Below are 22,193 nucleotides of genomic sequence, written 5' to 3' on the forward strand. Positions count from 1 at the left end.
ATTGTTTTCACTCTAGCAGAGCAGCAATTGGCATTGTAACTATTGTAGTACTATACCTATAACAGTCACTACTAAATGCTGAATGAATAGGACAGGTACTTGTCTTCCTTTTTTATGAGACCTTTGGCTTTGCTATGATGGGGATGGGCTCTTTGTCTTAGCCAGCTGTCCCTGTCAATCATGTGCAAGTTGTGTCCCTGACTTGGCACTGACTCTGCTTACCATGAGTGGTCAGTTCCTTGTTCTCAGTTCACTAAGCACCGCTGTCCCTGCCACCATGTTTCTCATTCTTGACTTACTCAATGATGCTCTAGCTTGACATTCAAGTTGTAAGGACAGTGAAAGTTTGGAAGTTGTTTGGTTATTTCAAAGCTTACGTGGTGCTTATCTCCCGTTCAATATAAAAATAGCAGCTGATTTATGATTATTTTGACTTAAGATGTGTGTGGCACTTTTTTGTTTTTGAAACGAAACAGTGAATACTCGATTATGAATGCACTGTAAATTGCTTTGAACAATTGGCAATATCAGAATGGTATGGATATTTCACAGGTATAAACGATGGCTACAAAGATCCGTTGTCATTACGAAGTATTGGGAGTGGAGAGAGATGCAAGTGCTGATGATTTAAAGAAATCCTACAGAAAACTGGCCCTGAAATTTCACCCAGGTATGTATCTATTGCTGTGTTTTAGTTGGTGTATGTACTGACAATTGACATTATCTATAGCAATATTGCCTAGGAACAAGTTCAAGAATGATATGTATACATATTTCATGTTATTGATGTGGAGTCATGGCAGCTGAAACTTTCTTTTTTTTTTCTTCCTTAATGAAGCTGTTTGTATTTTATAGGGCAGTAATAATTGATTACGGAGAACTTTCATGCCCCTCAACTGACTTGGACTTTTTCAGTTCAAGCCACTGAGGGAAAATCTACTGCATGATGATTTGGAATTGACATTTTTTTAGCATGTGTTTAAATAAAATTAATTGGAGCTTAGTGCTTTAGTGAGGCTTCTCAGTCAGATGTGATTAATGCTGTACAGTCGAACCTGTGTAAGACGGCCACCCATTGTCAAGGAGAAAAGTGGCCGTATAAGACAGGTGGCCGTCTTAGGCAGGACTGATCAAGATGATTAATGTTGTATTTGTCCATGGTCTCTTTTCAGATAAAAACCCTGCTAATGTAGAAGAAGCAACTGCTCAGTTCCGTACGGTTCAACAGGCTTATGAAGTACTCACTGATCCCCAGGAAAGAGCGTGGTATGACAAACATCGAGAGGCCATTCTCAGAGGAGGTAAGTCTCATTTGATCTTGTGCCATTTTTTATTGTGCTTCAGTGTTAATAATGACTTTCTTTCTAGCATTTCACTTGCCTGTTTTTTTTCATGTTGGTCGGCTGCATGTTTTTTTTTGGTCTTGAATTTGCCTGCGATTGTTTAGCGTGTCCCTCCTTCTGTTCATCTGCGAAGACCTTTGAAAGAATTTGTTTTTCTTCTTCTTTTGGTGTAATTGTTTCTGTCTCTTCAGTTTTATTTAGGGGTGCCTGTGTTGTAGCCTTGTCTGTTCTAATGACTGCTGTCTGGTGTCTCCCTCCTTCCTTCCTTCCCTCTTTTGTTATTCTCATGACTGCTTTCTCCCTCCTTCCTTCCTTCTCTCTTTTGTTGTTCTAATGACTGGTTCCTCCCTCCTTCCTCCCTTCTCTCTTTTGTTATTCTCATGACTGCTTTCTCCCTCCTTCCTTCCTTCCCTCTTTTGTTATTCTCATGACTGCTTTCTCCCTCCTTCCTCCCTTCTCTCTTTTGTTGTTCTAATGACTGGTTCCTCCCTCCTTCCTCCCTTCTCTCTTGTGTGTATTTTCCCTTGAAGTGTAAGGCTGCTCTTATTATATTCTCTGAAGCTAAAACTGTCCACACAGTCACGGTGAGTCACCTCCATTCACTCACACAGTCACCTCCATTGGGGTCTACATAGTCATGGTGTCTCGGTGGACTGTGGTGAAAACCTTTTCCTAGCCATCACAGACAAAACAGCCACATACAGCAGTGGGTAGTTGCTTTGGAAAGTGTCTCCAGTCTTATGTGACAAGTGTAAGACTTGGAGAAAAAGGAAGACCTAGATCAAGATCTACATGCCCCACAAAAATGAAGGTCTTGTAAAGCCAAGTTCAAGCTACTCATAGGCCTGGTCAGAAGCTGTGGGACAGTTTGAAGCTATTCAAGCTTCTTTAATTGAGCAAAAGAAACATAGTTAATATTGTGTCGATGGGGGCTTAAGAACTCATTTAAAAAAAAAAAAGAAACTAAACACCAAACAACATTTTAAAACAAAGCTACTGACACTCCCCCCCCCAAAAAAAAAACAAACAACAACAACAAAAACAAAAACAAAAACAGTCAGTGCTTGAAAAGTTAAAACTGCCACTGTCAGAGTCCAGTACCGGGTAGCCTAACTGTTGACTAGAATCTAGATTATCTACACCGCGAGCTGTTCCCCAATGTCAGAGTCCATCATCATGAACTGAAGTTAGGAAACAGTGGCACTCCTGTAGGCCTACAATTGAGGTCCCGTTTGCATAAATCACACGAATCTAGATCTAGCCCTAGATCTAAGTGCCCCTGTAGTACATTAATTCTTACGTGTTTCGTATTTAGATCTAAACTGAATTAAGATTAGATCTAATCTAGATCCAGAAATCTAGATCTAATCTAGATCTAGATATCTAGATCTAATCTAGATCTAGATCTTGATCTTGATCTAGATATAGATCTACATCTAGATCTAGAGATAGATTATGTTGTCTATCTAGAATCTAAAATCTAGAGATCTTTAGATCTAGATGATATAGATCGAGATTCTAGATCTATATCTATACTTAGAATCTAGATCTAGAAATCTAGATTCACTCCCACAATGGCCGTCATGTAAACAAACGGGACCGCAGTTGTACAGGAGTGCCGAAACCGTGCACCGAAAAAGAAGCGCTTTGAAACTAGTAGACTCCAGGCCTACAGGAGCAAGTAGGCCTACTGTTGATAATGATAGTAGACCTGTGAATCACGTTGCATGATAGGCCTAGTGTGTCTCCGCCAATTCACAGGCGAGTAGTCAAGAGTCGCTCTTCGGTCATTCGCCCACCAGGCCACCACTAGATTTAGATTTAGATCATCTACTTTCCGAACTGCACACCCTTGGCTGGGTGCACAACAAAATCTAGATATAGATTCTAGATCTAGATACGTTTATTCATTAAATACTCTCTCTCTGGGCTAAAATAAATAAATTATAGTAACACTAGATCGACACACCGCCGAGATGATCAGTAGCCTTGCATTGTAACCAATGTAAACTACCGCTCACTCAGCGAGCCAATCACAATCCAATATTTTTGGGGTCCACCTAGACACCATGACTAAGTAGGCCCCAATTAGGGAGTACCTAGACACTTCCTATTCAAATTGATTTTTTTGTTCAGGTCTGGGTGGTGGAGACAAATATGATGATGACAGTGTAGATCTCTTCCAATACTTCAATTCTACATGCTACTCTGGCTTTGGGGATGATGATGAGGTAAGGACGTTTTGCCATTGAGCGTAATCATGCTGTCACTTGTAAATGTAACACTTGTTTTTGGTCCAACATGAGTTGAATTACATTCTAGATGAAATAAGATGAAAAATCTATGTCAAAGCTGTTTTGTGGTACAATGAATTTATCAGGAAGAGAAATATTCTTATTTATAGTCTGATACATATTTTAATGGCCGGTTTTAGTTTCTGTGCTGCGTGCAACATAAATTCATGTTAGTGGCTAGTTTTTGTGTGTATGGAATTATCTTTATATCATTCAGCAAATAACATTGCAAAAATGAATGGATTTTACATTTTAATTTTTTCCACTTACAGGGGTTTTATGCTGTGTACAGACAAGTATTTGAGACGTTAGCTGAGGAAGACTATGTGTTTATGCCAGACAGGAAGAAAGATGAAGAATTCCCAAAGTTTGGAGACTCCAGCTCAGACTATGATGAGGTAAGAAGAAACTAGGATGTGCTCTTGCATGTTTGATGAGGCGAGCTATTGAAAATTAAATGTTTTATCAACGATACTTATGCATTTTTAAAAAAAACAGCATTATAAAAATCGACTGCTTTGGAAATTTAAAAAATATGTTTATATATATTTTCTCATTGTATTTGTATACTCTTTTTTTTTCCTTAAAAATTTGTTTTCTCACTCCTCCAGATACCTAATGGGGGTTTTTAAATGTTGAGCTTTGCTCTTTTCGACCTGTATTTTGTACGGTTGACACAGCTTTCTGTTTTCTCACCCCCTTAGGTTGTAGGCCCCTTCTATGCATTCTGGACCAGTTTTTGTAGCAACAAGTCGTATGTCTGGGTGGAGAAATACGACACGAGAGAGGCACCTGACCGCAGGTGTCGCCGAGCCATGGAGGGAGAGAATAAAAAGTTGAGAGATGCTGCCAAGAAAGAAAGAAACGAGGAAATTCGGGTACTTTTCTCCTTGATACTTTCTGTGTAGTATGTCTTTCTTTGTGTTGTAATTTGTATTTGGGAATGCTTTTGTCTACATTTGATCATGGGGGGATTTAGATGAGGACTGCATTCTTTTTCATATATAGCAATGATCAAATGTCTCTGCTTTGTGAAAGTTTTAATGTTAACCCTTGCTGTTTTCCTGAGTTAGTGAGCTGCAGGTAATAATGTGAGTAACCTCTGAGACTAACACTATTAATTGGTTGAAGTGTAGTTTTATGTTGTCTGAGAAACTCATTATTTAGGAAGGGGCAAAAAGAATGTACTTTCACTGTTTGAATGATTCTATAACTCTCAGGGAATTTTTTTTGTAATTCAAGTACATATTGTTCTCTTCCTGCTCTGGACCTATTGTTTGATGTCATGGTAGTAGTAGTATAGGGTTTTACGGCGCTCGCAACTGCTAAGGTCATATGAGCATGCTATGTCATGTTAACTGATTCATGTGTTCTATTCTTTCCTCTCTTTGTTCTCAGAACCTGGCAGCTTATGTGAAGAAAAGAGATAAACGTGTTCAAGCGTACAAGGTGAGACCAAAATGTCTAGAGTCGTGAGCTTCACTTTAGTTCAATATCTCATTCGTGTATGCTGCAGTTCACGTCTTTTTACATTTTTATTAACTCAGAAATATTTGAGAAGAATTTTGTTTATACCCTAAAATTTGCTTGTGAATCTCTGTCTTGTTGTTTTTCTCTATGTTTGTGTGTAGCTGTGTGCAAGTCATTGGGAAGTTTATGCATTGTTGGGAAATGAATCTACTGACATATTTCTTCTCATTTGTTGAATGTGCTTTTCAAGGAACTAGGAAATCTGTTCTGATTGGATGACGTTTTTTTCCTCAGAAATTTATTGAGGAGAGAAATGCTGAGATTGAGAGAAAAACAAAAGCCAAACGAGAAGAGCAGCTGAGAGACAGACAGAAGTGAGTGCTGTTTGCCTCAATGTCTTGTCTTTGTCTGTTTGTTGACTGTTCTGAAAGTTTGAGCTTCATACTCCTTGCAACACAATGTGGTTTGTTGGTTGTTCTGAAAGTTTGAGCTTCATACTCCTTGCAACACAATGTGGTTTGTTGAAGAGGTGGTTGGCGGGTGCTCTGGTCACAGCGGATAAAATACCGTCCAGACCGCTCACTTAGTTTTCCTTCCCCGGTTCCTCCACGACCATCCTCACCACCCTGCCCGCTCCGCCCGACAGCCCAGCGCGTAGTCATAAATCACTTGTCAGAGGGGTTAATTGGGGTGACCGCAGCGCCACTCCTCCTGTGCCGGGGCAGTAGTAAATATGGCGTTTTAGTGCGAATTGAAAGCCTCCTAACTCTGAAACTATAAATGCTACAAGGCCGATTGAGATTTCATTGTAACGTGCTATGTTTGACCTGTAGGCCGGTATAACTTGTTTTCTTGTAAGTCCGATTATATCAGTTTTACAAGGGATTTAAGTAAGTCTGTGATTTTCAAACTGGCATCTTCAATGTTTAGAACTTTTTCAGTTTGGATTTAGATATTTCAATCCGGCCCCCAACGATTTAAACAGAAATTCATGTATCAACTGTGGTGACAATTTTCATTTACATGTGCAAGTTTCAAATGCACGAAGTTATTCTATGATTTTCTGTGAATTTTTAAAAATACCAACCCACCACTCTGAACATTCATCCTTGCTGTTTTTAGTTTTCTTGCCTCTACTACATCTGAATTTCGTTGTCATTTTTAACAATATTTTTGTCATGGAGTGCCACACTCAACGTGATCATATGGTGGGCATTGTGCTCAAACATCATCGCCTTCTTGAGGAGGCTGCACATGATATAGATGTACAGCTGGCACATGATATAGATGTACAGCTGGTCCATCAATCTATGGAGAATTGCACGCCTGGAATAGGACAAAATGTGCATATCTACGGCAAAAAATGAAAGAGGGCTGGAAAAAACCGAGGAGGACATTCAATTGTTACAGGGCTGTCAGATTTTGTCGGATAATCCACGAGAAGCAGAAAGATTTGAGAGGAAGGGTTCTAGTGTACATGATCAGCTGTCAGAGTTAGAGTTTGAGGAGCTTATTCCAAGGTCAAGTCCTGCCTGCTCTGAATTTGATAACATCCTCAAACAACACAACATCACACCACAGGCCTACCACAGCCGTTCATTTATAGGAAGCCACTGCCATAAATACATCACAGCCCATGTGTACAGACAGCTAGCATCATTTTTAGCAAAAGGAACAGTTGCATGTACACGAAATCAAAGCATAATAGACACCGCATTAATTGTTCTGAGAGAGAAATTTGTTCACGTAAAAGACACCTTCAAAGATATCCACACAGTAATTGCACATGGAAAGCCAATCACTTTAGAGAGAATACCACATATTCAGTCATGCATCACACGATATATGTCTTTATACAGAAACATATTTGGCAAATAAAAGGTCTTGAGTCGATAGTGCCGTAAAACACGTGCTACTCAATCAAAATCGATCAAAAGAAAAGGTCATCCCCAAACAACACATCCTTGAGAAACACTGCGTTCCTTGGATACAAAAATGTGGGTTTGGAATGACCTTCCGTTGTGAGCAAGGGGGTGAGCTCATTCATGCAACCGTGGCCTAACAGACAAAGAAAAACACGTCAAAACAATCATGCAGTCACAACAGGTCCAACCCACCCTGAGCTACTCTGTCGTGTGCACCACCCATCAAAAGACGAAAGCTTACAGCGGAAAAATGAGATAATTCCTCCAGTCCAGCATTATTGTGTTCTTTTTGTATTTTGTGTTTAGGTTGTGTTTTCATAAGTGTATCGGCAAGAAAAGATCTGTCCTGTAGTTACATGTATCGTGGATATCGCTATGAAAAAACAAGGTCGCAAAGCAAGAGTATTGCAAAAATCAACTTCAAACCTGAATAATTACGGATCCAGAAACTTCGTGCATATGCCCCTTTGTCAGTACAAATTTCATTATGTTCTCAGTCCTGTGTGCAAATTTGATTGAATTCGTTGGGGGCAATCATATTTAAATCGATGTTTATAATTGATTACCCATGACACATTTATCAAATTAAGTCCCCTTTTTGAGAACTTCACAGCTTTTAAGTGTAATGTACCATGTTCTTCCGATTTCTTCATTTTCTTCCTTAATATGTTGAATATTTACGTGGTCTTTATTAAAATATTCATCTTACATTAGCTTTGGCTCACTGTGCTGGTAAACTTTGCAAAAAATACGAGAGCGCTGCCGGTGTTCGGCTGATTAGGGAAATCCCCGGCGGCGCAGGTAAATGACCCCGTGACCTGGGGAAGCGCGGGCGTGCTTGCCTCGCGCCAGCCGAAACTAAATGGGCGCTCTATAACCGCTGTGTGGTGTGGTTTGTTGAAGAGGTGGTTGGCGGGTGCTCTGGTGTGGTTTGTTGAAGAGCTGGTTGGCGGGTGCTCTGATGTGGTTTGTTGAAGAGGTGGTTGGCGGGTGCTCTGGTGTGGTTTGTTGAAGAGGTGGTTGGCGGGTGCTCTGGTGTGGTTTGTTTAAGAGGCATTGCCAGCATGTTGCTGTGACTAAGCACTCCACAAACCATGTAACTGAAGAACCGTCTAAATAGTGATTCAACTCAAGTAGGCTCACACATTATTCAACATTTAATGCTTTAATAAAGAAGTGAATAGCTATCCCTTTCTTTCTTTGTTGATGTTGTCACCACCAAAGTTGAAGAGTATGAAGGAATGAATGGGCCTGGTTGACAAGTTTTGAGCAGGAGACATGTCTGAAATATATGTTTGTTTCCTTTCTTCATGACTTATTTTATCCGTGATCTTTGTGTCTTTTTTATAAGTCATTTCTGCATTGAAACCCACTGTATCATACACTGTATTGTCCTCAATGTGTACACTGTATTGTCCTCAATGTGTACACTGTATCATACACTGTATTGTCCTCAATGTGTACACTGTATCATACACTGTATTGTCCTCAATGTGTACACTGTATTGTCCTCAATGTGTACACTGTATCATACACTGTATTGTCCTCAATGTGTACACTGTATCATACACTGTATTGTCCTCAATGTGTACACTGTATCAAACACTGTGCTATAATGTTTATGATGTCAATGAACAAAATGTTTTTACACATTGTTTTCCTTCTCTGTCTCTATTGTGTGTGTCTTTGTCGGAGGAAAGAGTAGCACGTTGACCCAGTCACAGTCATGTGATAGTAGAAAAACAGCCAGACTGTAAGACAGAAACGGAAAAGGATAGTCAAGAAGTAGCACCTACATGTAGGACCCTCCAACCTCCCACTTCTTTTCTATGAAATAACTTTTTGTTCCTCTTTGTGTGCAGACGTATGGAGAACTACCAAGAAGCTAGCTGGTCGGCCATGTCGGAGCTAGAGAAAGATCTAGAACAGCTGGAGGCCCACCTGGACCGGCACTTTGGGGATGGAGAAGAAGGTGAGGGCCAGGTGTTACTGGATGTCAAGTCTCACTCATTTTTGGATTTCCTTCCTTTAGTAATATTTTATACGCATGTTTGTTTATAAATCAGTGTCGCCAACATCTGTTTGATAAAAATTAGACTTGTACCTATCATATCAATGAGCTATCACCGTGGATTTGTTCATCCATTGGTTCCTTCTTGTCACAATAGGCCTCTATCTGCCCTGGTCTCTGCTGTGATTTATTATTTCATGAACCTGTAGACCACGACTATCATATCAATCCCATCAATTTCCTACTCTAAAACTGGTTTGTGATTTGTGGTTTTTGTGGGAGTTCTCTCCCCTGTAGATTTTTGTTCACCACAGATGGAAAGATGGAAAGTAATACATTTCCATTTTGTGCCAGGAGCATCGACACTTCGCTGCTTTAGATTACAAAGTTCTGTCTCACGGCGCACCGGCAGTGCAATTTTAGTTGCAGCAGGGGGGGGGGGTTCCCCTCCAAGCGCCTTATCACATGGGGGTCACGGTGATCAGCTTCCTGTTGCCGCTCTGTCTGGGCTGACTTAACTTTTGGTACTTTTCAACGTACAATTTTAGGTGTATCCCCGTATTTATGGTAATTCTCATTTAGTGCACCCAAAGCACGCATTTCTGCTCTTGAGACTCAAAAAAGAACGGACATTGTAACTTGTCTGATTATTTCGTTAGATGCGCTGAAGTCAGCGATACTAAATTATAAAACTTTTAGGACAATTTTTGAATGAAAAAAAATCAATATAAAAAAACGACGCGACAAAAACTGTCAAACTTTTGGAACATGAACGACATAACGTTGGTGCAGATCCTCAGAAAAGATGGTGTCTGCGCATGTAAAAGAAAGCTGTACTAGTGCAACTTTATCCATCTGGCACACAATTCCCCATGAAGGAATTTCTGCAAATACAACTTTGTGTGTCTAATATAATCATAAAAATTACCTTGAAGTCTCTCTATGTAAAAGTGCAAATTGATTTTAGTTCCAGAATACGTTGACAATGTAATACACGAACAGTATCTATAACACTCCAGAAATTCCTTACTTTTCTTAAAACGCTAAGTGTAGGTTTTGAAAGTTGACTGAATAAGAAGGATGACTTCTCGTAATTGGGTTATAAGAATAATTTCTAGCTTTCCAGTGGCACTGAATCAGCACCAGACTTTTCCAGCTTTTATTTTCGTTTCTATGACCATTTGCTGTAACTGACAATGTTCTGATTTCTTGACATGCATGTGTTCACTGTCATTATATTTATTCCATACGATACAAGAAGTTTATCTCTACGAATGTATTTGCACAGTTTGATATTTTGTTAAAATAACATAATTTATCTTTCTTGGTTGTATGCAGGCTGCCACAGACACAGCATGATTCATGAACAAACGCAGAGTAACTTTCTCTTGTTTAATAGTAAAACAAGAGCCCACGCTGATCGTCTTTAGTTAAAAAATACAGACGTGCATCTTTCTTCTCTTATAACTTGACTATTACAACTACCGCAGATTTAAGATTTCTCATGGTAAAAGACATGATATTCGAAGTCAGTTTAACACAGATTTTGGAGAGATCTGTCGAGCCTTTTTTAAATGAACAAACATTCATTCATAAGTTTGTACCTAAAATAGGACAAATTGGGTACTCCACAAACACTTGTCTAGAACAAAAACTAAGACACGGAAATTAACCATTCTAACGCAGAATAAATCTCAAGACATTGAGATTTAAGTACTTTGTTGTAATTGTTTGCTGTATGGGATGGGGAAGAAGCTATATCGTTTCAAACGTAGACAAAAATGTGAACTTCTTCACCGACACCGGCAAAGTCGCTTTAGGGGTCATTAACCCCAGGCAGGAAGCTCCAACGGGCTGCTGAGTCACATTAATTCTGGCAAAAAGTGATGCCAGGATCTGCTCTCTACCTAGTTCTTAGAAATTTGATATACAAGAATTTGCCCCCCACCCCGGGGCGGTGCCACTCACTGAAGTGTCTTTAGGCCATTCCCAAAGGGGGGACATTTCTCGTTCAAGCACAGTAGAATTGTAAATGGGCTGATTCATGTCACGCTCATAACTGTGTCTGATCTACAACAGGGAACTACTGCTTTTTCTTTCCTAATCCTTACTATCGTCATATTCCTCTACTTCTTTTGTATGTTTGTCACACTCTTCTCTCTCTCTCTCTCTTACCCTTTTTTAACTCCCAGTGGAGCACAGGCCATCAACAACATTTCTCCAGCGAAGCCTGTCCTGTGCATCATTTTCTAGCTGTTTCCATGGTGTCCCCGCTTTTTCAATTTCCGCTTGTACCGCTCGCCTCCATGTCATCTTTGATCTTCCTTGTCACACTCTTGTGACCCGCTATTTCTGGGGTGCCTTGAAAGTCGAAACAGACTTTGTGGTGTTGAAACTAGAGAGGTGAGCAGAGTAAGTCTGATTCCCTGTAAAGACTTCTCTGTTGACATCCATCCCTTGGCGCTCATATAATTGTATGCAGTTGCGAGCGCCGTAAAACCTCTACAATTTTTTTTTTAAAAGAAAAGATTTTGAGTTTCACAACGTGTCCAGCTTTTTTTCTAATGCAATTTTTCCTTTTTCTATCTTGGTAGCCACTCTGAATAATCTTACCCTTTTGATAGACCAAGTAGAAAATTTGGATTTTGATGTCATGGTCTCAGTAGCTCAAAATGGACAAAAGTGTCAGATAGAACGTTGTAGTTCTGGGGTAGCGACTTGTAGGCACATACGCTATTTGAAACGTTCTCTTTTTGCAGATGTGCCAGGTGCCCCGGAAGACGCTGAGCTGGAGACTGAGGATGTGGAAGAGGAACTCTACCTGGATGAGCTTTACTGTGTGGCTTGTAACAAGGCCTTCAAGAGTGATAAAGCGTGAGTATACTCAATGTTGGGTAAGAATGGCTGTTGCCCAGATTTTTTAGAGAATTCAGATTTATTCAACCTTGGCTGAGAAGTATAAAACTGAAGGGTTATTATCTGTGTAATTGGCAATTCCCAAAGCTGCAGTTGAAAAAGGCCTCAGGTCAGTTGTGTTTCTCATTGATCAACGATATTCTGGCTTCTCTCTCTCAATCTCTCTACAGAAATAATCCTCTCCATTTGGCAGTCAAATCTGTGTCACTTGCAGGCTAGGTGAAAAGCCAAACCTTTGCACCACAGATGTCAAAAACAAAAGCAGACGTATGTTTTTTTCATGGCACAGAAGAGGAAAGATTCGAAGGCCAGTGTATTTCTGTGGCAGAGCGTGGAATACCCAAGGAATTTCTATTTTTTCCTGTACTTTCAATCCTTTTAGGGGCACTCCATTAGTTTACTTGGTAGCATGCTGGACTATGGAGTGGATGGCCCTGCTTCAAATCCCAGAATGGGAGTTCTTGAACTCGGGTCATTTTGTGGAGTTTTCAAGGCTCTTAACCCATTAGGCTCTGTCTTGTCGGAGACGGAAGTTAAACTTTGAGGCCTCATCTCTTAAATAACCTGATATTGTTGATAGGGGCTTTAAACCCATACATTGTACTCAACTAAACTTTTTAAACTAACATATTTTAGTTCATATACAGTGTAGTGTGCGTAAACTGAATATTGTCGCTGTTGCAAGCAATCCGTGTAAGTTAAAATTTTGGAGAATTTTTTATTTTTACATCCTCCAAAAGCTCTATCAAAGATGCACCTCTTTCAATATCATTAGTGGTTTTTTCCTATGGTCAAGGCTCACAATTTTCCTGCTTTTCATAATTCCTGATAGGAATAACAACACAATGAAAATTTGACAGACTTAAGTGAATTGCTTGTGACTCTGATGATACGGTTAATCTAAAAACAGCAGTAAAATGAATGGGAACACCCCCCCCCCCCCAGTAAAATGAATGGGAACACCCCCCCTCCCCCCCCCCAGGAAAATGAATGGGAACACCCCCCCCCCACCCCCCCCTCAATATAAAAAAGAGGAAAGCGGCCCCCCCCCCCCCCCGGGTAAGGAGGTGGCCCCCCCCGCCCCCCCGTGCTTCATTAGGAAAAAGAATAGCAAATCAGAGTGGCGTTGAGTTGAAGAAACTAGGTTGGCCCCCCCCCCCCCCCCCCAATTTTTTCTGCTGTTTGAGAAACCTATCTAAACGGAGAATGTGATTGAACCAAAGAAAATGTGAAAATGTGATTGAACCAAAGAAAATGTGAAAATGTGATTGAACCAAAGAAAATGCAGCACTTCTGCAGGTTTGGATTTAAAAGGACTCCATTGCATTTTATGAGTGTTCAAATTAATTGAGTTCATTGTATTTGTATTTCTTTTTTTCAGGTTCTCTAATCATGAAAAATCGAAAAAGCATAAAGAAATGGTCGCAATACTGGCTGAGGAGGTGAGAATGGAAGAAGAAGCAGAAAATGGGGCGTCAGATGAAGAGGTTGAGGAGGAAGAAAGAAAAGAGGAAGATGTTGAAGAATTAGAGGAGGACCAGCAAGGTGAGCAAAAAAGTGATTCAGCAGAGACAGAGAAAAAAGGCAATGGCAGAAGCACAGAGGAAAGTAATGTTGGAAGTCTAGATCCTGTGCTTTCTGATGAAGAGGAGGAGGATGATCAGAGGCAAAGGTGAGCACATTGTTTGTGTCCTTGGTGCTGAGCTTGTATATATTTTATGGGGTAGGCTCAGAGCAACCTTCTTAGAGAACCTGAACAAATGGGTAAAGGGGAAAGATCAGGGTCATGTAGTTTTTTCAAATGTATCTGAGAAAAGTTCTTGTTATGTTTGTATTGATCCAGACCCGAGGAAAGAAATGAATGGAGAATCATAATTGCCAATGTCTGCCACATATATGGCACTAGAGGATGATGATGTACTCTACTGGGATTTGTCCACACTCACAAGGGAATTAAGTACTTTTTAGGTGTAATATGTGCCAACATCCAGGTCAAATGGTCGCTTTTAAGCACAAGGGGGCTATCCCGGAAAATTCTGTTTTGAGAAAATCGAAGGTAAAGTTTTTGCTTCTTTTTCAGTTTCTTTAAAAAACAAGGAGAGTTTTCTCTATAACCAAACAAATATACACACCAATGAAACCAAACTTCTCCTATAGGTAGGGCAATGCCAACTTTGGTGTAGGTCAAGATTTTTGGAAACCCCCGAAATCTGGGTGAGCCCACTTGTCCTTGAAAGCGCCCCAAAATACAATCCAACCTATCTGAGATTGAGACGGCCTCTCATTGTTTCAACCTATCTGAGATTGAGACGGCCTCTCATTGTTTCAACCTATCTGAGATTGAGACAGCCTCTCATTGTTTAAACCTATCTGAGATTGAGACAGCCTCTCATTGTTTAAACCTATCTGAGATTGAGACGGCCACTCATTGTTTAAACCTATCTGAGATTGAGACGGCCACTCATTGTTTAAACCTATCTGAGATTGAGACGGCCACTCATTGTTTAAACCTATCTGAGATTGAGACGGCCACTCATTGTTTAAACCTATCTGAGATTGAGACGGCCACTCATTGTTTAAACCTATCTGAGATTGAGACGGCCTCTCATTGTTTAAACCTATCTGAGATTGAGACGGCCACTCATTGTTTCAACCTATCTGAGATTGAGACGGCCACTCATTGTTTCAACCTATCTGAGATTGAGACGGCCACTCATTGTTTAGGAGGAAAGTGGCCGCCCTAAACAGGTGGCCATCTTAGGTAGGACGGATCAAAAGGAAGAAAACAAGCCATTTCCTTCTGAGGTCTCCACCGGAGGTGGTTGCTGGCTTAGGAGTGCTGTAAGCCATTTGTTGTTCTGTGCAGGGAGAGCTGAGAGGTAGGTTTTCTGGCTTCTGTCAGTGTTCAGTTGTAGGAAGTGTAGCAGACGAGGTAGACGAGGGGCTCACCTGGTCTAGGAGTACAGTGGTCACCTCTCATGAAAAAACGTCTCAGGTTTACAAGACTAGGTTTCCACTGGTTTGATATTCCAGTGGAAACAAAAAATCATGATAACTGTTGCTTCTTGCTTTCCCCAATGTCTAGAATCACTGCATTTTACATGACATTTTCTGCTTCTGTATTGATAAATGTAAGGACAATTTGAAACAGTTGTAGATTGTCTTTATTTGTAAAATTGTGAAATCCACATGTCAGATGCAATGTAGAAATGACTATAAACTGGAAGCAATACAGATAATAAATGCATCATTTCTACAAGAGTTGGGCCCCTTGAAGATGTCAGAAAATACTCTTGTTTAGAAAGATGTCTTTGGAATAAGCTGGAACAAAAGACACTAAGATTGACAAGAGTTGTGATAGGAAGCAATGTACAATATGAGTTCTGTACAGGAATGGAACATAATATGCAGTTATAATAATGAGTTGCAGCTTCTCCTTTCCAATAATTGGGGAAAGTCTGGCTATTGGAGGACTTTGGAAATAACATGAATGGACATGGATTTCAAATTTCTATTTTTGGTTGATTGTGATGCCTGGCATTCCTTGTTCCGTTATGGAACAGACGAATTTCACCCTCATTAATACTTGTACAATGGCATCTTAAGATAAGTGATAAGCATTACCCCTAACGTATTCATAGCATAAAACTAAAGTGGTAATCTATTGTGTACTATCTCTTCAGTGGGAGGGTTGAGTTGACTCTACAAGAACACCCTTGACTTGTTGTACCATTCCTGTTTACTGACTGAAGAAAAAGTACATTAGTTTTCAAGATGGCAGCTCACATTTTTCACTCGCTGACGATAAATCCTGGCCAGTCTTGTCCTCAAAGTTTTCCCCTTTGTGGAAGTATGTGGAATGTTTGCCCCTTTGGCATATTTACCTGTCATGGTTGATTGTAGCGAGACATGCAAGTGTCTCTGTTCTTTGTGCTATTTCCTTGCTTTAGGAGTTTCCTGTGAGCATTTACAAATTGTTTCATTGCCAGTAGAGGAGCCATTGCTAGATGTGAGGATCCTACATTTTATTCTTATATAGTGTAAAGCGCATAGAGCCTGCTGTTGAGCGGGGATATGCGCATTACAAATGCTATCTATTATTATTATTATTATTTCTGTTGTGGGAAGGATTCAGGTTTTTTTTTCTGCACAGTTGTTAAATTTAGGCTCTAGACTGTTGTTTCTCATGTCCACTTGTATTATTACACCAGTGAAAGAATTCTACTACTTTAGATGAAAAGTCCACTTGTATTATTACACCAGTGAAAGAATTCTACTACTTTAGATGAAAAGTCCACTTGTATTATTACACCAGTGAAAGAATTCTACTACTTTTGATGAAAAGTCCACTTGTATTATTACACCAGTGAAAGATTTCTACTACTTTAGATGAAAAGTCCACTTGTATTATTACACCAGTGAAAGAATTCTACTACTTTAGATGAAAAGTCCACTTGTATTATTACACCAGTGAAAGAATTCTACTACTTTAGATGAAAAGTCCACTTGTATTATTACACCAGTGAAAGAATTCTACTACTTTAGATGAAAAGTCCACTTGTGTTATTACACCAGTGAAAGAATTCTACTACTTTAGATGAAAAGTCCACGTGTGTTATTACACCAGTGAAAGAATTCTACTACTTTACTCTAGATAAAAAGTCCACCTGTATTATGCTGCCTACACTTCATGATGATCCTGACTGAGGCTCAAAATAGCTGTGAAAATATTTGTGATAATGAAGCAGATGAATGGTATGGATCTTGTAATGAGTGATATTTAATATCAGTTTGTCTTGCTTTTTCTTCTTCCATTGAGAAGGGCAAGCAAACCTTGAAATTTTCCCCCTACATATTCTTATGGCACTGTGAATATTGAAGCTGTTGCAAGCAGTCCACTTAAGCCCTATTCTGGAGAGTTTTCGAGTTCTTCACCCTCCCAAGGCTCTATCGAAGATCCAACTTTCAACATCTCCAAAATGCAGTTTAGTGCTCCGGCCAGGCTTACTATGTTCTTTCTTTTCACGGTTTCTGATAGGGACCACCCAACAAAAACTCGTTTGTTGTCTTTGGTGTAAAAAGTACCCACACAGACCTGAATGGATTGCTTGCGACACCGACGATATATATGCACAAGCCGCAAGATGAAATTTTTTTAGATGCCAGAAGCAAAACCTTCAAAATGTACAAGCCTGTGGTTTGCTCTGCAAGGATGGTTTTCATGACCTCAAGTTTAGCCTTTTGTTACCTCCAATTGATATTTGAGAGATCACCATGGTTTGTCAGCCTTGTCCTTTGACCAGATACTAAATTGACAGGTTTTTAGGTATTCACCATAAAAATGATGCGATTGTGATGTATAGCACATTGAATGCAATATGTGAAGTAAAATAACAGAATGTGTTTACAGGTTCGAATAATGACTATTGTTACTTTCTTTAGGAGTAGTTCAAATTTTGGCTTTATGTTCAACTATTTGTTTTGACAAAGGACTCAAATGGCCATAAAGCAAAAATGTCCATCACTGGTACATTCTTATATGACAGTGTCTGTCTTCAGTGTGACATACTATGCACGTTTCTGTCCTACGTGCTACTCTTCATTATGAACCAACATTTTCCGCTCCTTTTTCTGATGTAAACATTTTGTAAAGGGCAAATGGAACTTCATTTAAACCGTTTGCGTAGCTGATGTTGGGGAGGTTTTTTCGCTGTTTTGTTTGTTTGTTGAGGCAGTGGTTGCTCCTGAGTTGAAGGCATCTTGAGGTTGTGAGGAGTTTGGCTGTGCCGGCGCCGGGGACGATGCTGCTGAAGTCGTCAGTTTTCCTGCACGGTTTGTAGGAGCTCCGTTTGCTTTTGTTCCCGCCTTCCCATTTGCTGGGAATGATGAAGATGTTGTTGTTACTGCCGGTAGTGGCTGGGATTTTGTCGTTGTAATGGGTGATGATGGTGTTGTGGAAGGTGGTGCAGCGGTCGCTGTTGTTGCCATGGTGGTGGTAGTGGTTGTCTCCTCAAAGTCTATCTCAGGCGTGGTGGGGACGGCCTGGGTGGTGAACATTTTCCGCACGTTCTCCCAGTAGCGCTGAAACAAGCTGGTGAGGATCTCCTCCATGTCGGAGGCCAGCTCGTGGGAAGGGGATTCCCCAGGCTCGTAGCTCCCGCCGCTGGAGCCGACGTTTTCGTTGATATACCCTCGCGCGCCACCCGGATAGCCGAAAGAAGAGCCTGTTCGCAGGCCGAGGTACGTCATGTAGTTTGGGTATCCTGCGATAGGGCTGTGGTAAAATGTTCGTGGTCGTCCTCCTCTGGGGTAGGACGAGGAACTGCTGTGAAGATTGGACACTTGGGATGTGCCCTGGATGTTCGCCAGGGGAACTTGCAGGGGGTTGTGGTGCAAGTCAGCCTGCTGTGGCCTTCCTTGATCGCTGTTTGGGGGAGACAGATTTGCCATTTGCTGTGGTGTGTCTCGGTAGGTATTTGACATGGAGTAGTCATGCGGGTTATAGTTTTGTGAGCTGTATGGGTTGACTCCACTTTGTGCTGTGTTTGTGGATGCTCTCGAGCCCATGTTGTTATAGCCGTTTTGTGCTGTGTTTGTTGATGCTCTGGAGCCCATGTTATAGCCGTTTTGTGCTGTGTTGTCCTGGGGCGAGTAATTTGGGTCAAAATTTAGGTGTGGGTATAAATTGGGTTGTGGGTTCTTGGTGTTATACATGTTGTTGTTGATATGTTGTTTGTCCTGTGTGAGTCCTGTGTTGTGCTGCGAGCTCGAGTACTGACCAGTATCGTAGTGGGTGCTGTGAGGAACGTTAGAGTCGCCGCCTATCTGAGTTGCGGGATTGAGGATGTCTGTTGGAAATGATGGGGATGCCGATGGGTTTGAAGGAAAAGGGATATCTCCAGTATTTAGGGCTGGAGCGTTCTGTGAAAGGTGGTTGTAACTGGAGGGGTCTTGTTGCTTGGGAGCGGGTGGGAAAAGGTTGTTTATGAACTGGTCCCAGAAGACGTGAGCAGTCTGTCTTTTATCCCTCACCAACTTGGAGTTTGTCAAAGTTTGTTCAAGGGAGATGGAGCGTGTCGTTCGTCTTGCAGACCTCTTTGATATACCATATTGAGACTGGTGTAACTGATGAGGCGGCGAAAGTCGCAACTGTTTTCTCCTGGTAGAGCTTCGGAAGCGTTGATAAAGGTTGAGCACAGGGGAGGTCTTGATCTGCGGTTGTTGACCTTGCTTTGAGGCTGGGTCACGGACGACGTTGTAGGCAGGTGGTAGGACGCTTTGATCTTTCTCCAAAGGGCCTGTGGAATCGTTTTCATCACTGTGGCTGCCGCCATCATCATCCTCGTCATCATCCTCGTCATTGTAATCATCCATATAATCGTCACTTTCGCTGTTGTCGTCGTCTGTATTGACCTCATCTTTGTCCTCGTCCGTGTCCTCTTCTTCAAGTTCATCACTGTTCTTGTCAGACTTCTCGCTGGAGTCGACGTGAGAGTCGGGGCTTTGGACAAAGTCCTTGTCCCTGATGTTGCTGTCGTCATAGTCAGCTGGTGCCACTTTTGTCTTGTGACTTGCTTCATTGGTGATATCATTATCGGTCCCAATGTTTTCAGCTTTGCGGCCATGATCCTTATTATCAGTGGTATTGTCAGCATGCGCCACAGATTTGATTTGACTTGCGACGTTTTGCATATCAACGAGAGACGGCTCGTCCTGTTTGTCTTTCTGGTCTTCTTCATCGCTTGTCTCATAACTGTCATATTCATCGTCGCTGTCTTTACTCAGCGATGTATCAATAGAGGAACTGGTGTCGTTCTCACTGCTATCGTCAATGACGTCGTAGATTGCTTCTGTGTGGTAATCGTCTCTGTGCAAACCGTGGGCATCTCTCACGTTAGATGTTTTGCCATGATTTTTGTTATTGTATTTTTCATCGTCGCTGTGATCTTTGCTGTCAATCTCTTCTTCTGTGTAGTCATCGCCCTCCACATTCCTGGTGTCTTGTCCTACGTCTGCAGTCATGTCATTTAGCTTACTTACGACTTCATGGGTGTTTTCTTTATCCAACCGAGTCTCTTTTTTGTGATCTTGTTCATAATCATCGTCGTTATCTGAATCATCGTCGTTATCTGAATCATCGTCGTTATCTGAATCATCAGCAAGGTTCCAGTATGGGTTGTCAAGAAGCTCTTCCTCCCCGTCACCGCGATTGTTGTCTTCGGAGTCTTTTCTGTCCGTACCATACTCGTGGGAGTCATCCTTCACCTCATCGTGATGGAGCAGATTCTCTTCCCCATCGATGTCTTTGGATGGTTGAGGGGTAACAACTCCAACAAGTTCCCTGCCTCTGTTGCTGATCTGTCTCATGTCCTCCGCCAGCCGCGCGTTCTGTGACAGTTGCTGTAATGCGTCCAGAAGCCAGGCCCAGTCTGTTGCGCGATTAGCGGAACTGCCGCCCATCAGCTGTTTTAGCCACGCCCAGTCTAAGGCTGGCGTTGCTCCCCTGTGAACTTCTGTGCCTCGACGTGCTGGGCCTTCTAGGTTGTCCTGCTGGTTTGTGCCCAGACCTTGTCGAACGTCTCCCCTCTCCCGTTGACTGGGAGAAGCAGAACTGCTGAATATAGGTGTGTCTGTTGTCGCCGTTGTTCGTCTGAACGCCGGACTCAGGCTAATTGGAGTTATTGGGTCTCCTCTTTCTTTCCCTTCCACTCTCGGCTTTAAATTCATTTCCCCGATCTGCTTGATTCGGACGGTACTGGCGTCTTTTTCTTTTCTGTTTTTAATAGCCTGTGGGATTGTTCCCAGTCGTCCTGAGCTATGGTTTTTGCTTCGCCCTGGACCTTTACTTCTCCCAGACGCCTGGCCCAAGACGAGATTCTCGTTGACTTCATTGGCGTCATGTGTCGGCTTCATTGTGCTCCTCCCTGTGGCTGGTGGTGGGGCTGTGGTCATCTCCAGTTCGGGGTGTGCAGCAACACTGGGCGTGTTATCCTGAAGGCCAGATTTTGGTGTTGAGAACATTCCTGCAGACCCGGGTATCGAGGTAATACTTGTCTGAGGTGCAGCCGATGCTACAGGCTGTCGCTTCTGCTCGGAGTTCTGTGGTGGTGGGGACGACCTGGGCTTCGAAGGATAGGAAATAGAAGCCGTTGGAGCAGGTCGTGGGTACGGGGTGTAGTCTTGGCTCAGGTCATGACCTCCGCTGAAGGCTGGGATCCATACCATTTTGTTGAGCTCGTCCACCACTTTGTTGGCCGAGACCCCCGTGGTTCTGGATGATCCGTCCAGCCCATCTCGTTGCTGCTGCTGTTGCTGTTGTTGTTGTAGCTGATGATGCTGAAGAAGTTTGGCACTCAAGTCGCGCAGAAGCGCGGCGATCATCTCGTCGTAGTCTGGGCTCTGAGTTTTGTCCCAAGCTGCAGGGGTTGTAGAAAATGTGGCCTCTACCTCTTTATTGCGATTGGGACTAAATGTTGTCGTCCGTTCTCCGTGCGTGGTCAATGGGGGGTCAGCAGTGGTCGGTGTGGGGTTGGCCGAAGTGACACTTTGAACGATCTCCATACCTAATGTATGGCCGTCAGTCGCAGTCTGTTCACTTTTTGAAAGCGACAACGTACTTGAGAGCACTTTGTTAGATGGTGATGTTTTTGGTTGAAAAGTGTCGTTGGTCTGGGAAGAATTTGTGTTTTTTAAGATTCCCACTGGTGGCTTTGGGTCTGTTTTGCTATTGGTCTTCTCTTTCAAGTGTGGGTTTGCAGTCTCGTGTGTACTGTTGCTGTTAACCACGCCCACTTGGCGGCGCTTGCGAATATCCGGGACGTGAGATTTTCTCGTCCTTTGGGGCGTCTGGGATCTCGTTTCTGGTGCTTGGCCTAGTATTTCTGGTGCTTGGCGTAGTGTTTCTGGTAAGAGGCGTTGACTTTCAGGGTCTGTGGGCGGGGCTTCTGGGTGTCCGGGCGGTGGTTCTGGTCTGACTGACGAAATCACGGGTGTCTGATTCGTGGCTTCTTGGGACGACGAGGTGCCTCCTGCGTTTGTTTGTATCAAGTTGTTGATCTGGAGAGGAGAATGTTGACTTTATTTGCGCAGTCTTTCAGTCTGTCATTCCATAGACCGGGCAGATCCGTTAATAATTTGTTGACACACGTACGCACGCACACGCGCGCACACACACACACACACGCGCGCACACACACACACACACACGCACACACATACACACGCACACACACAT

General features: G+C 42.1%; 2 protein-coding genes across 2 annotated transcripts in view; one reads left to right on the plus strand and one right to left on the minus strand.

The window, feature by feature from the left end:
* The window catches only part of LOC101856053 (dnaJ homolog subfamily C member 21), a 41,360-nt gene that overhangs the window by 4,059 nt on the left and 15,108 nt on the right, over positions 1 to 22,193 (plus strand). The window contains exons 2-11 of the mRNA XM_005108692.3: positions 553 to 670; positions 1,173 to 1,301; positions 3,480 to 3,574; positions 3,910 to 4,035; positions 4,342 to 4,515; positions 5,036 to 5,086; positions 5,402 to 5,481; positions 8,895 to 9,004; positions 11,803 to 11,917; positions 13,341 to 13,631. Coding sequence (XP_005108749.1) covers positions 562 to 670; positions 1,173 to 1,301; positions 3,480 to 3,574; positions 3,910 to 4,035; positions 4,342 to 4,515; positions 5,036 to 5,086; positions 5,402 to 5,481; positions 8,895 to 9,004; positions 11,803 to 11,917; positions 13,341 to 13,631 — 1,280 coding nt within the window. The 5' untranslated portion in view covers positions 553 to 561. The remainder of the gene's footprint in view (positions 1 to 552; positions 671 to 1,172; positions 1,302 to 3,479; positions 3,575 to 3,909; positions 4,036 to 4,341; positions 4,516 to 5,035; positions 5,087 to 5,401; positions 5,482 to 8,894; positions 9,005 to 11,802; positions 11,918 to 13,340; positions 13,632 to 22,193) is intronic.
* Positions 15,106 to 22,016, minus strand: LOC106013190 (the record flags this gene model as incomplete). Its single annotated transcript, XM_013088241.1, is given in 1 exon segment — positions 15,106 to 22,016. A coding segment is annotated over 1 exon segment (4,387 nt), but the record flags the coding sequence as incomplete, so codon positions are not given.

This window comes from Aplysia californica, unplaced genomic scaffold (genome assembly GCF_000002075.1).
Source record: "Aplysia californica isolate F4 #8 unplaced genomic scaffold, AplCal3.0 scaffold00709, whole genome shotgun sequence".
Lineage (NCBI taxonomy): Eukaryota > Metazoa > Mollusca > Gastropoda > Aplysiida > Aplysiidae > Aplysia > Aplysia californica.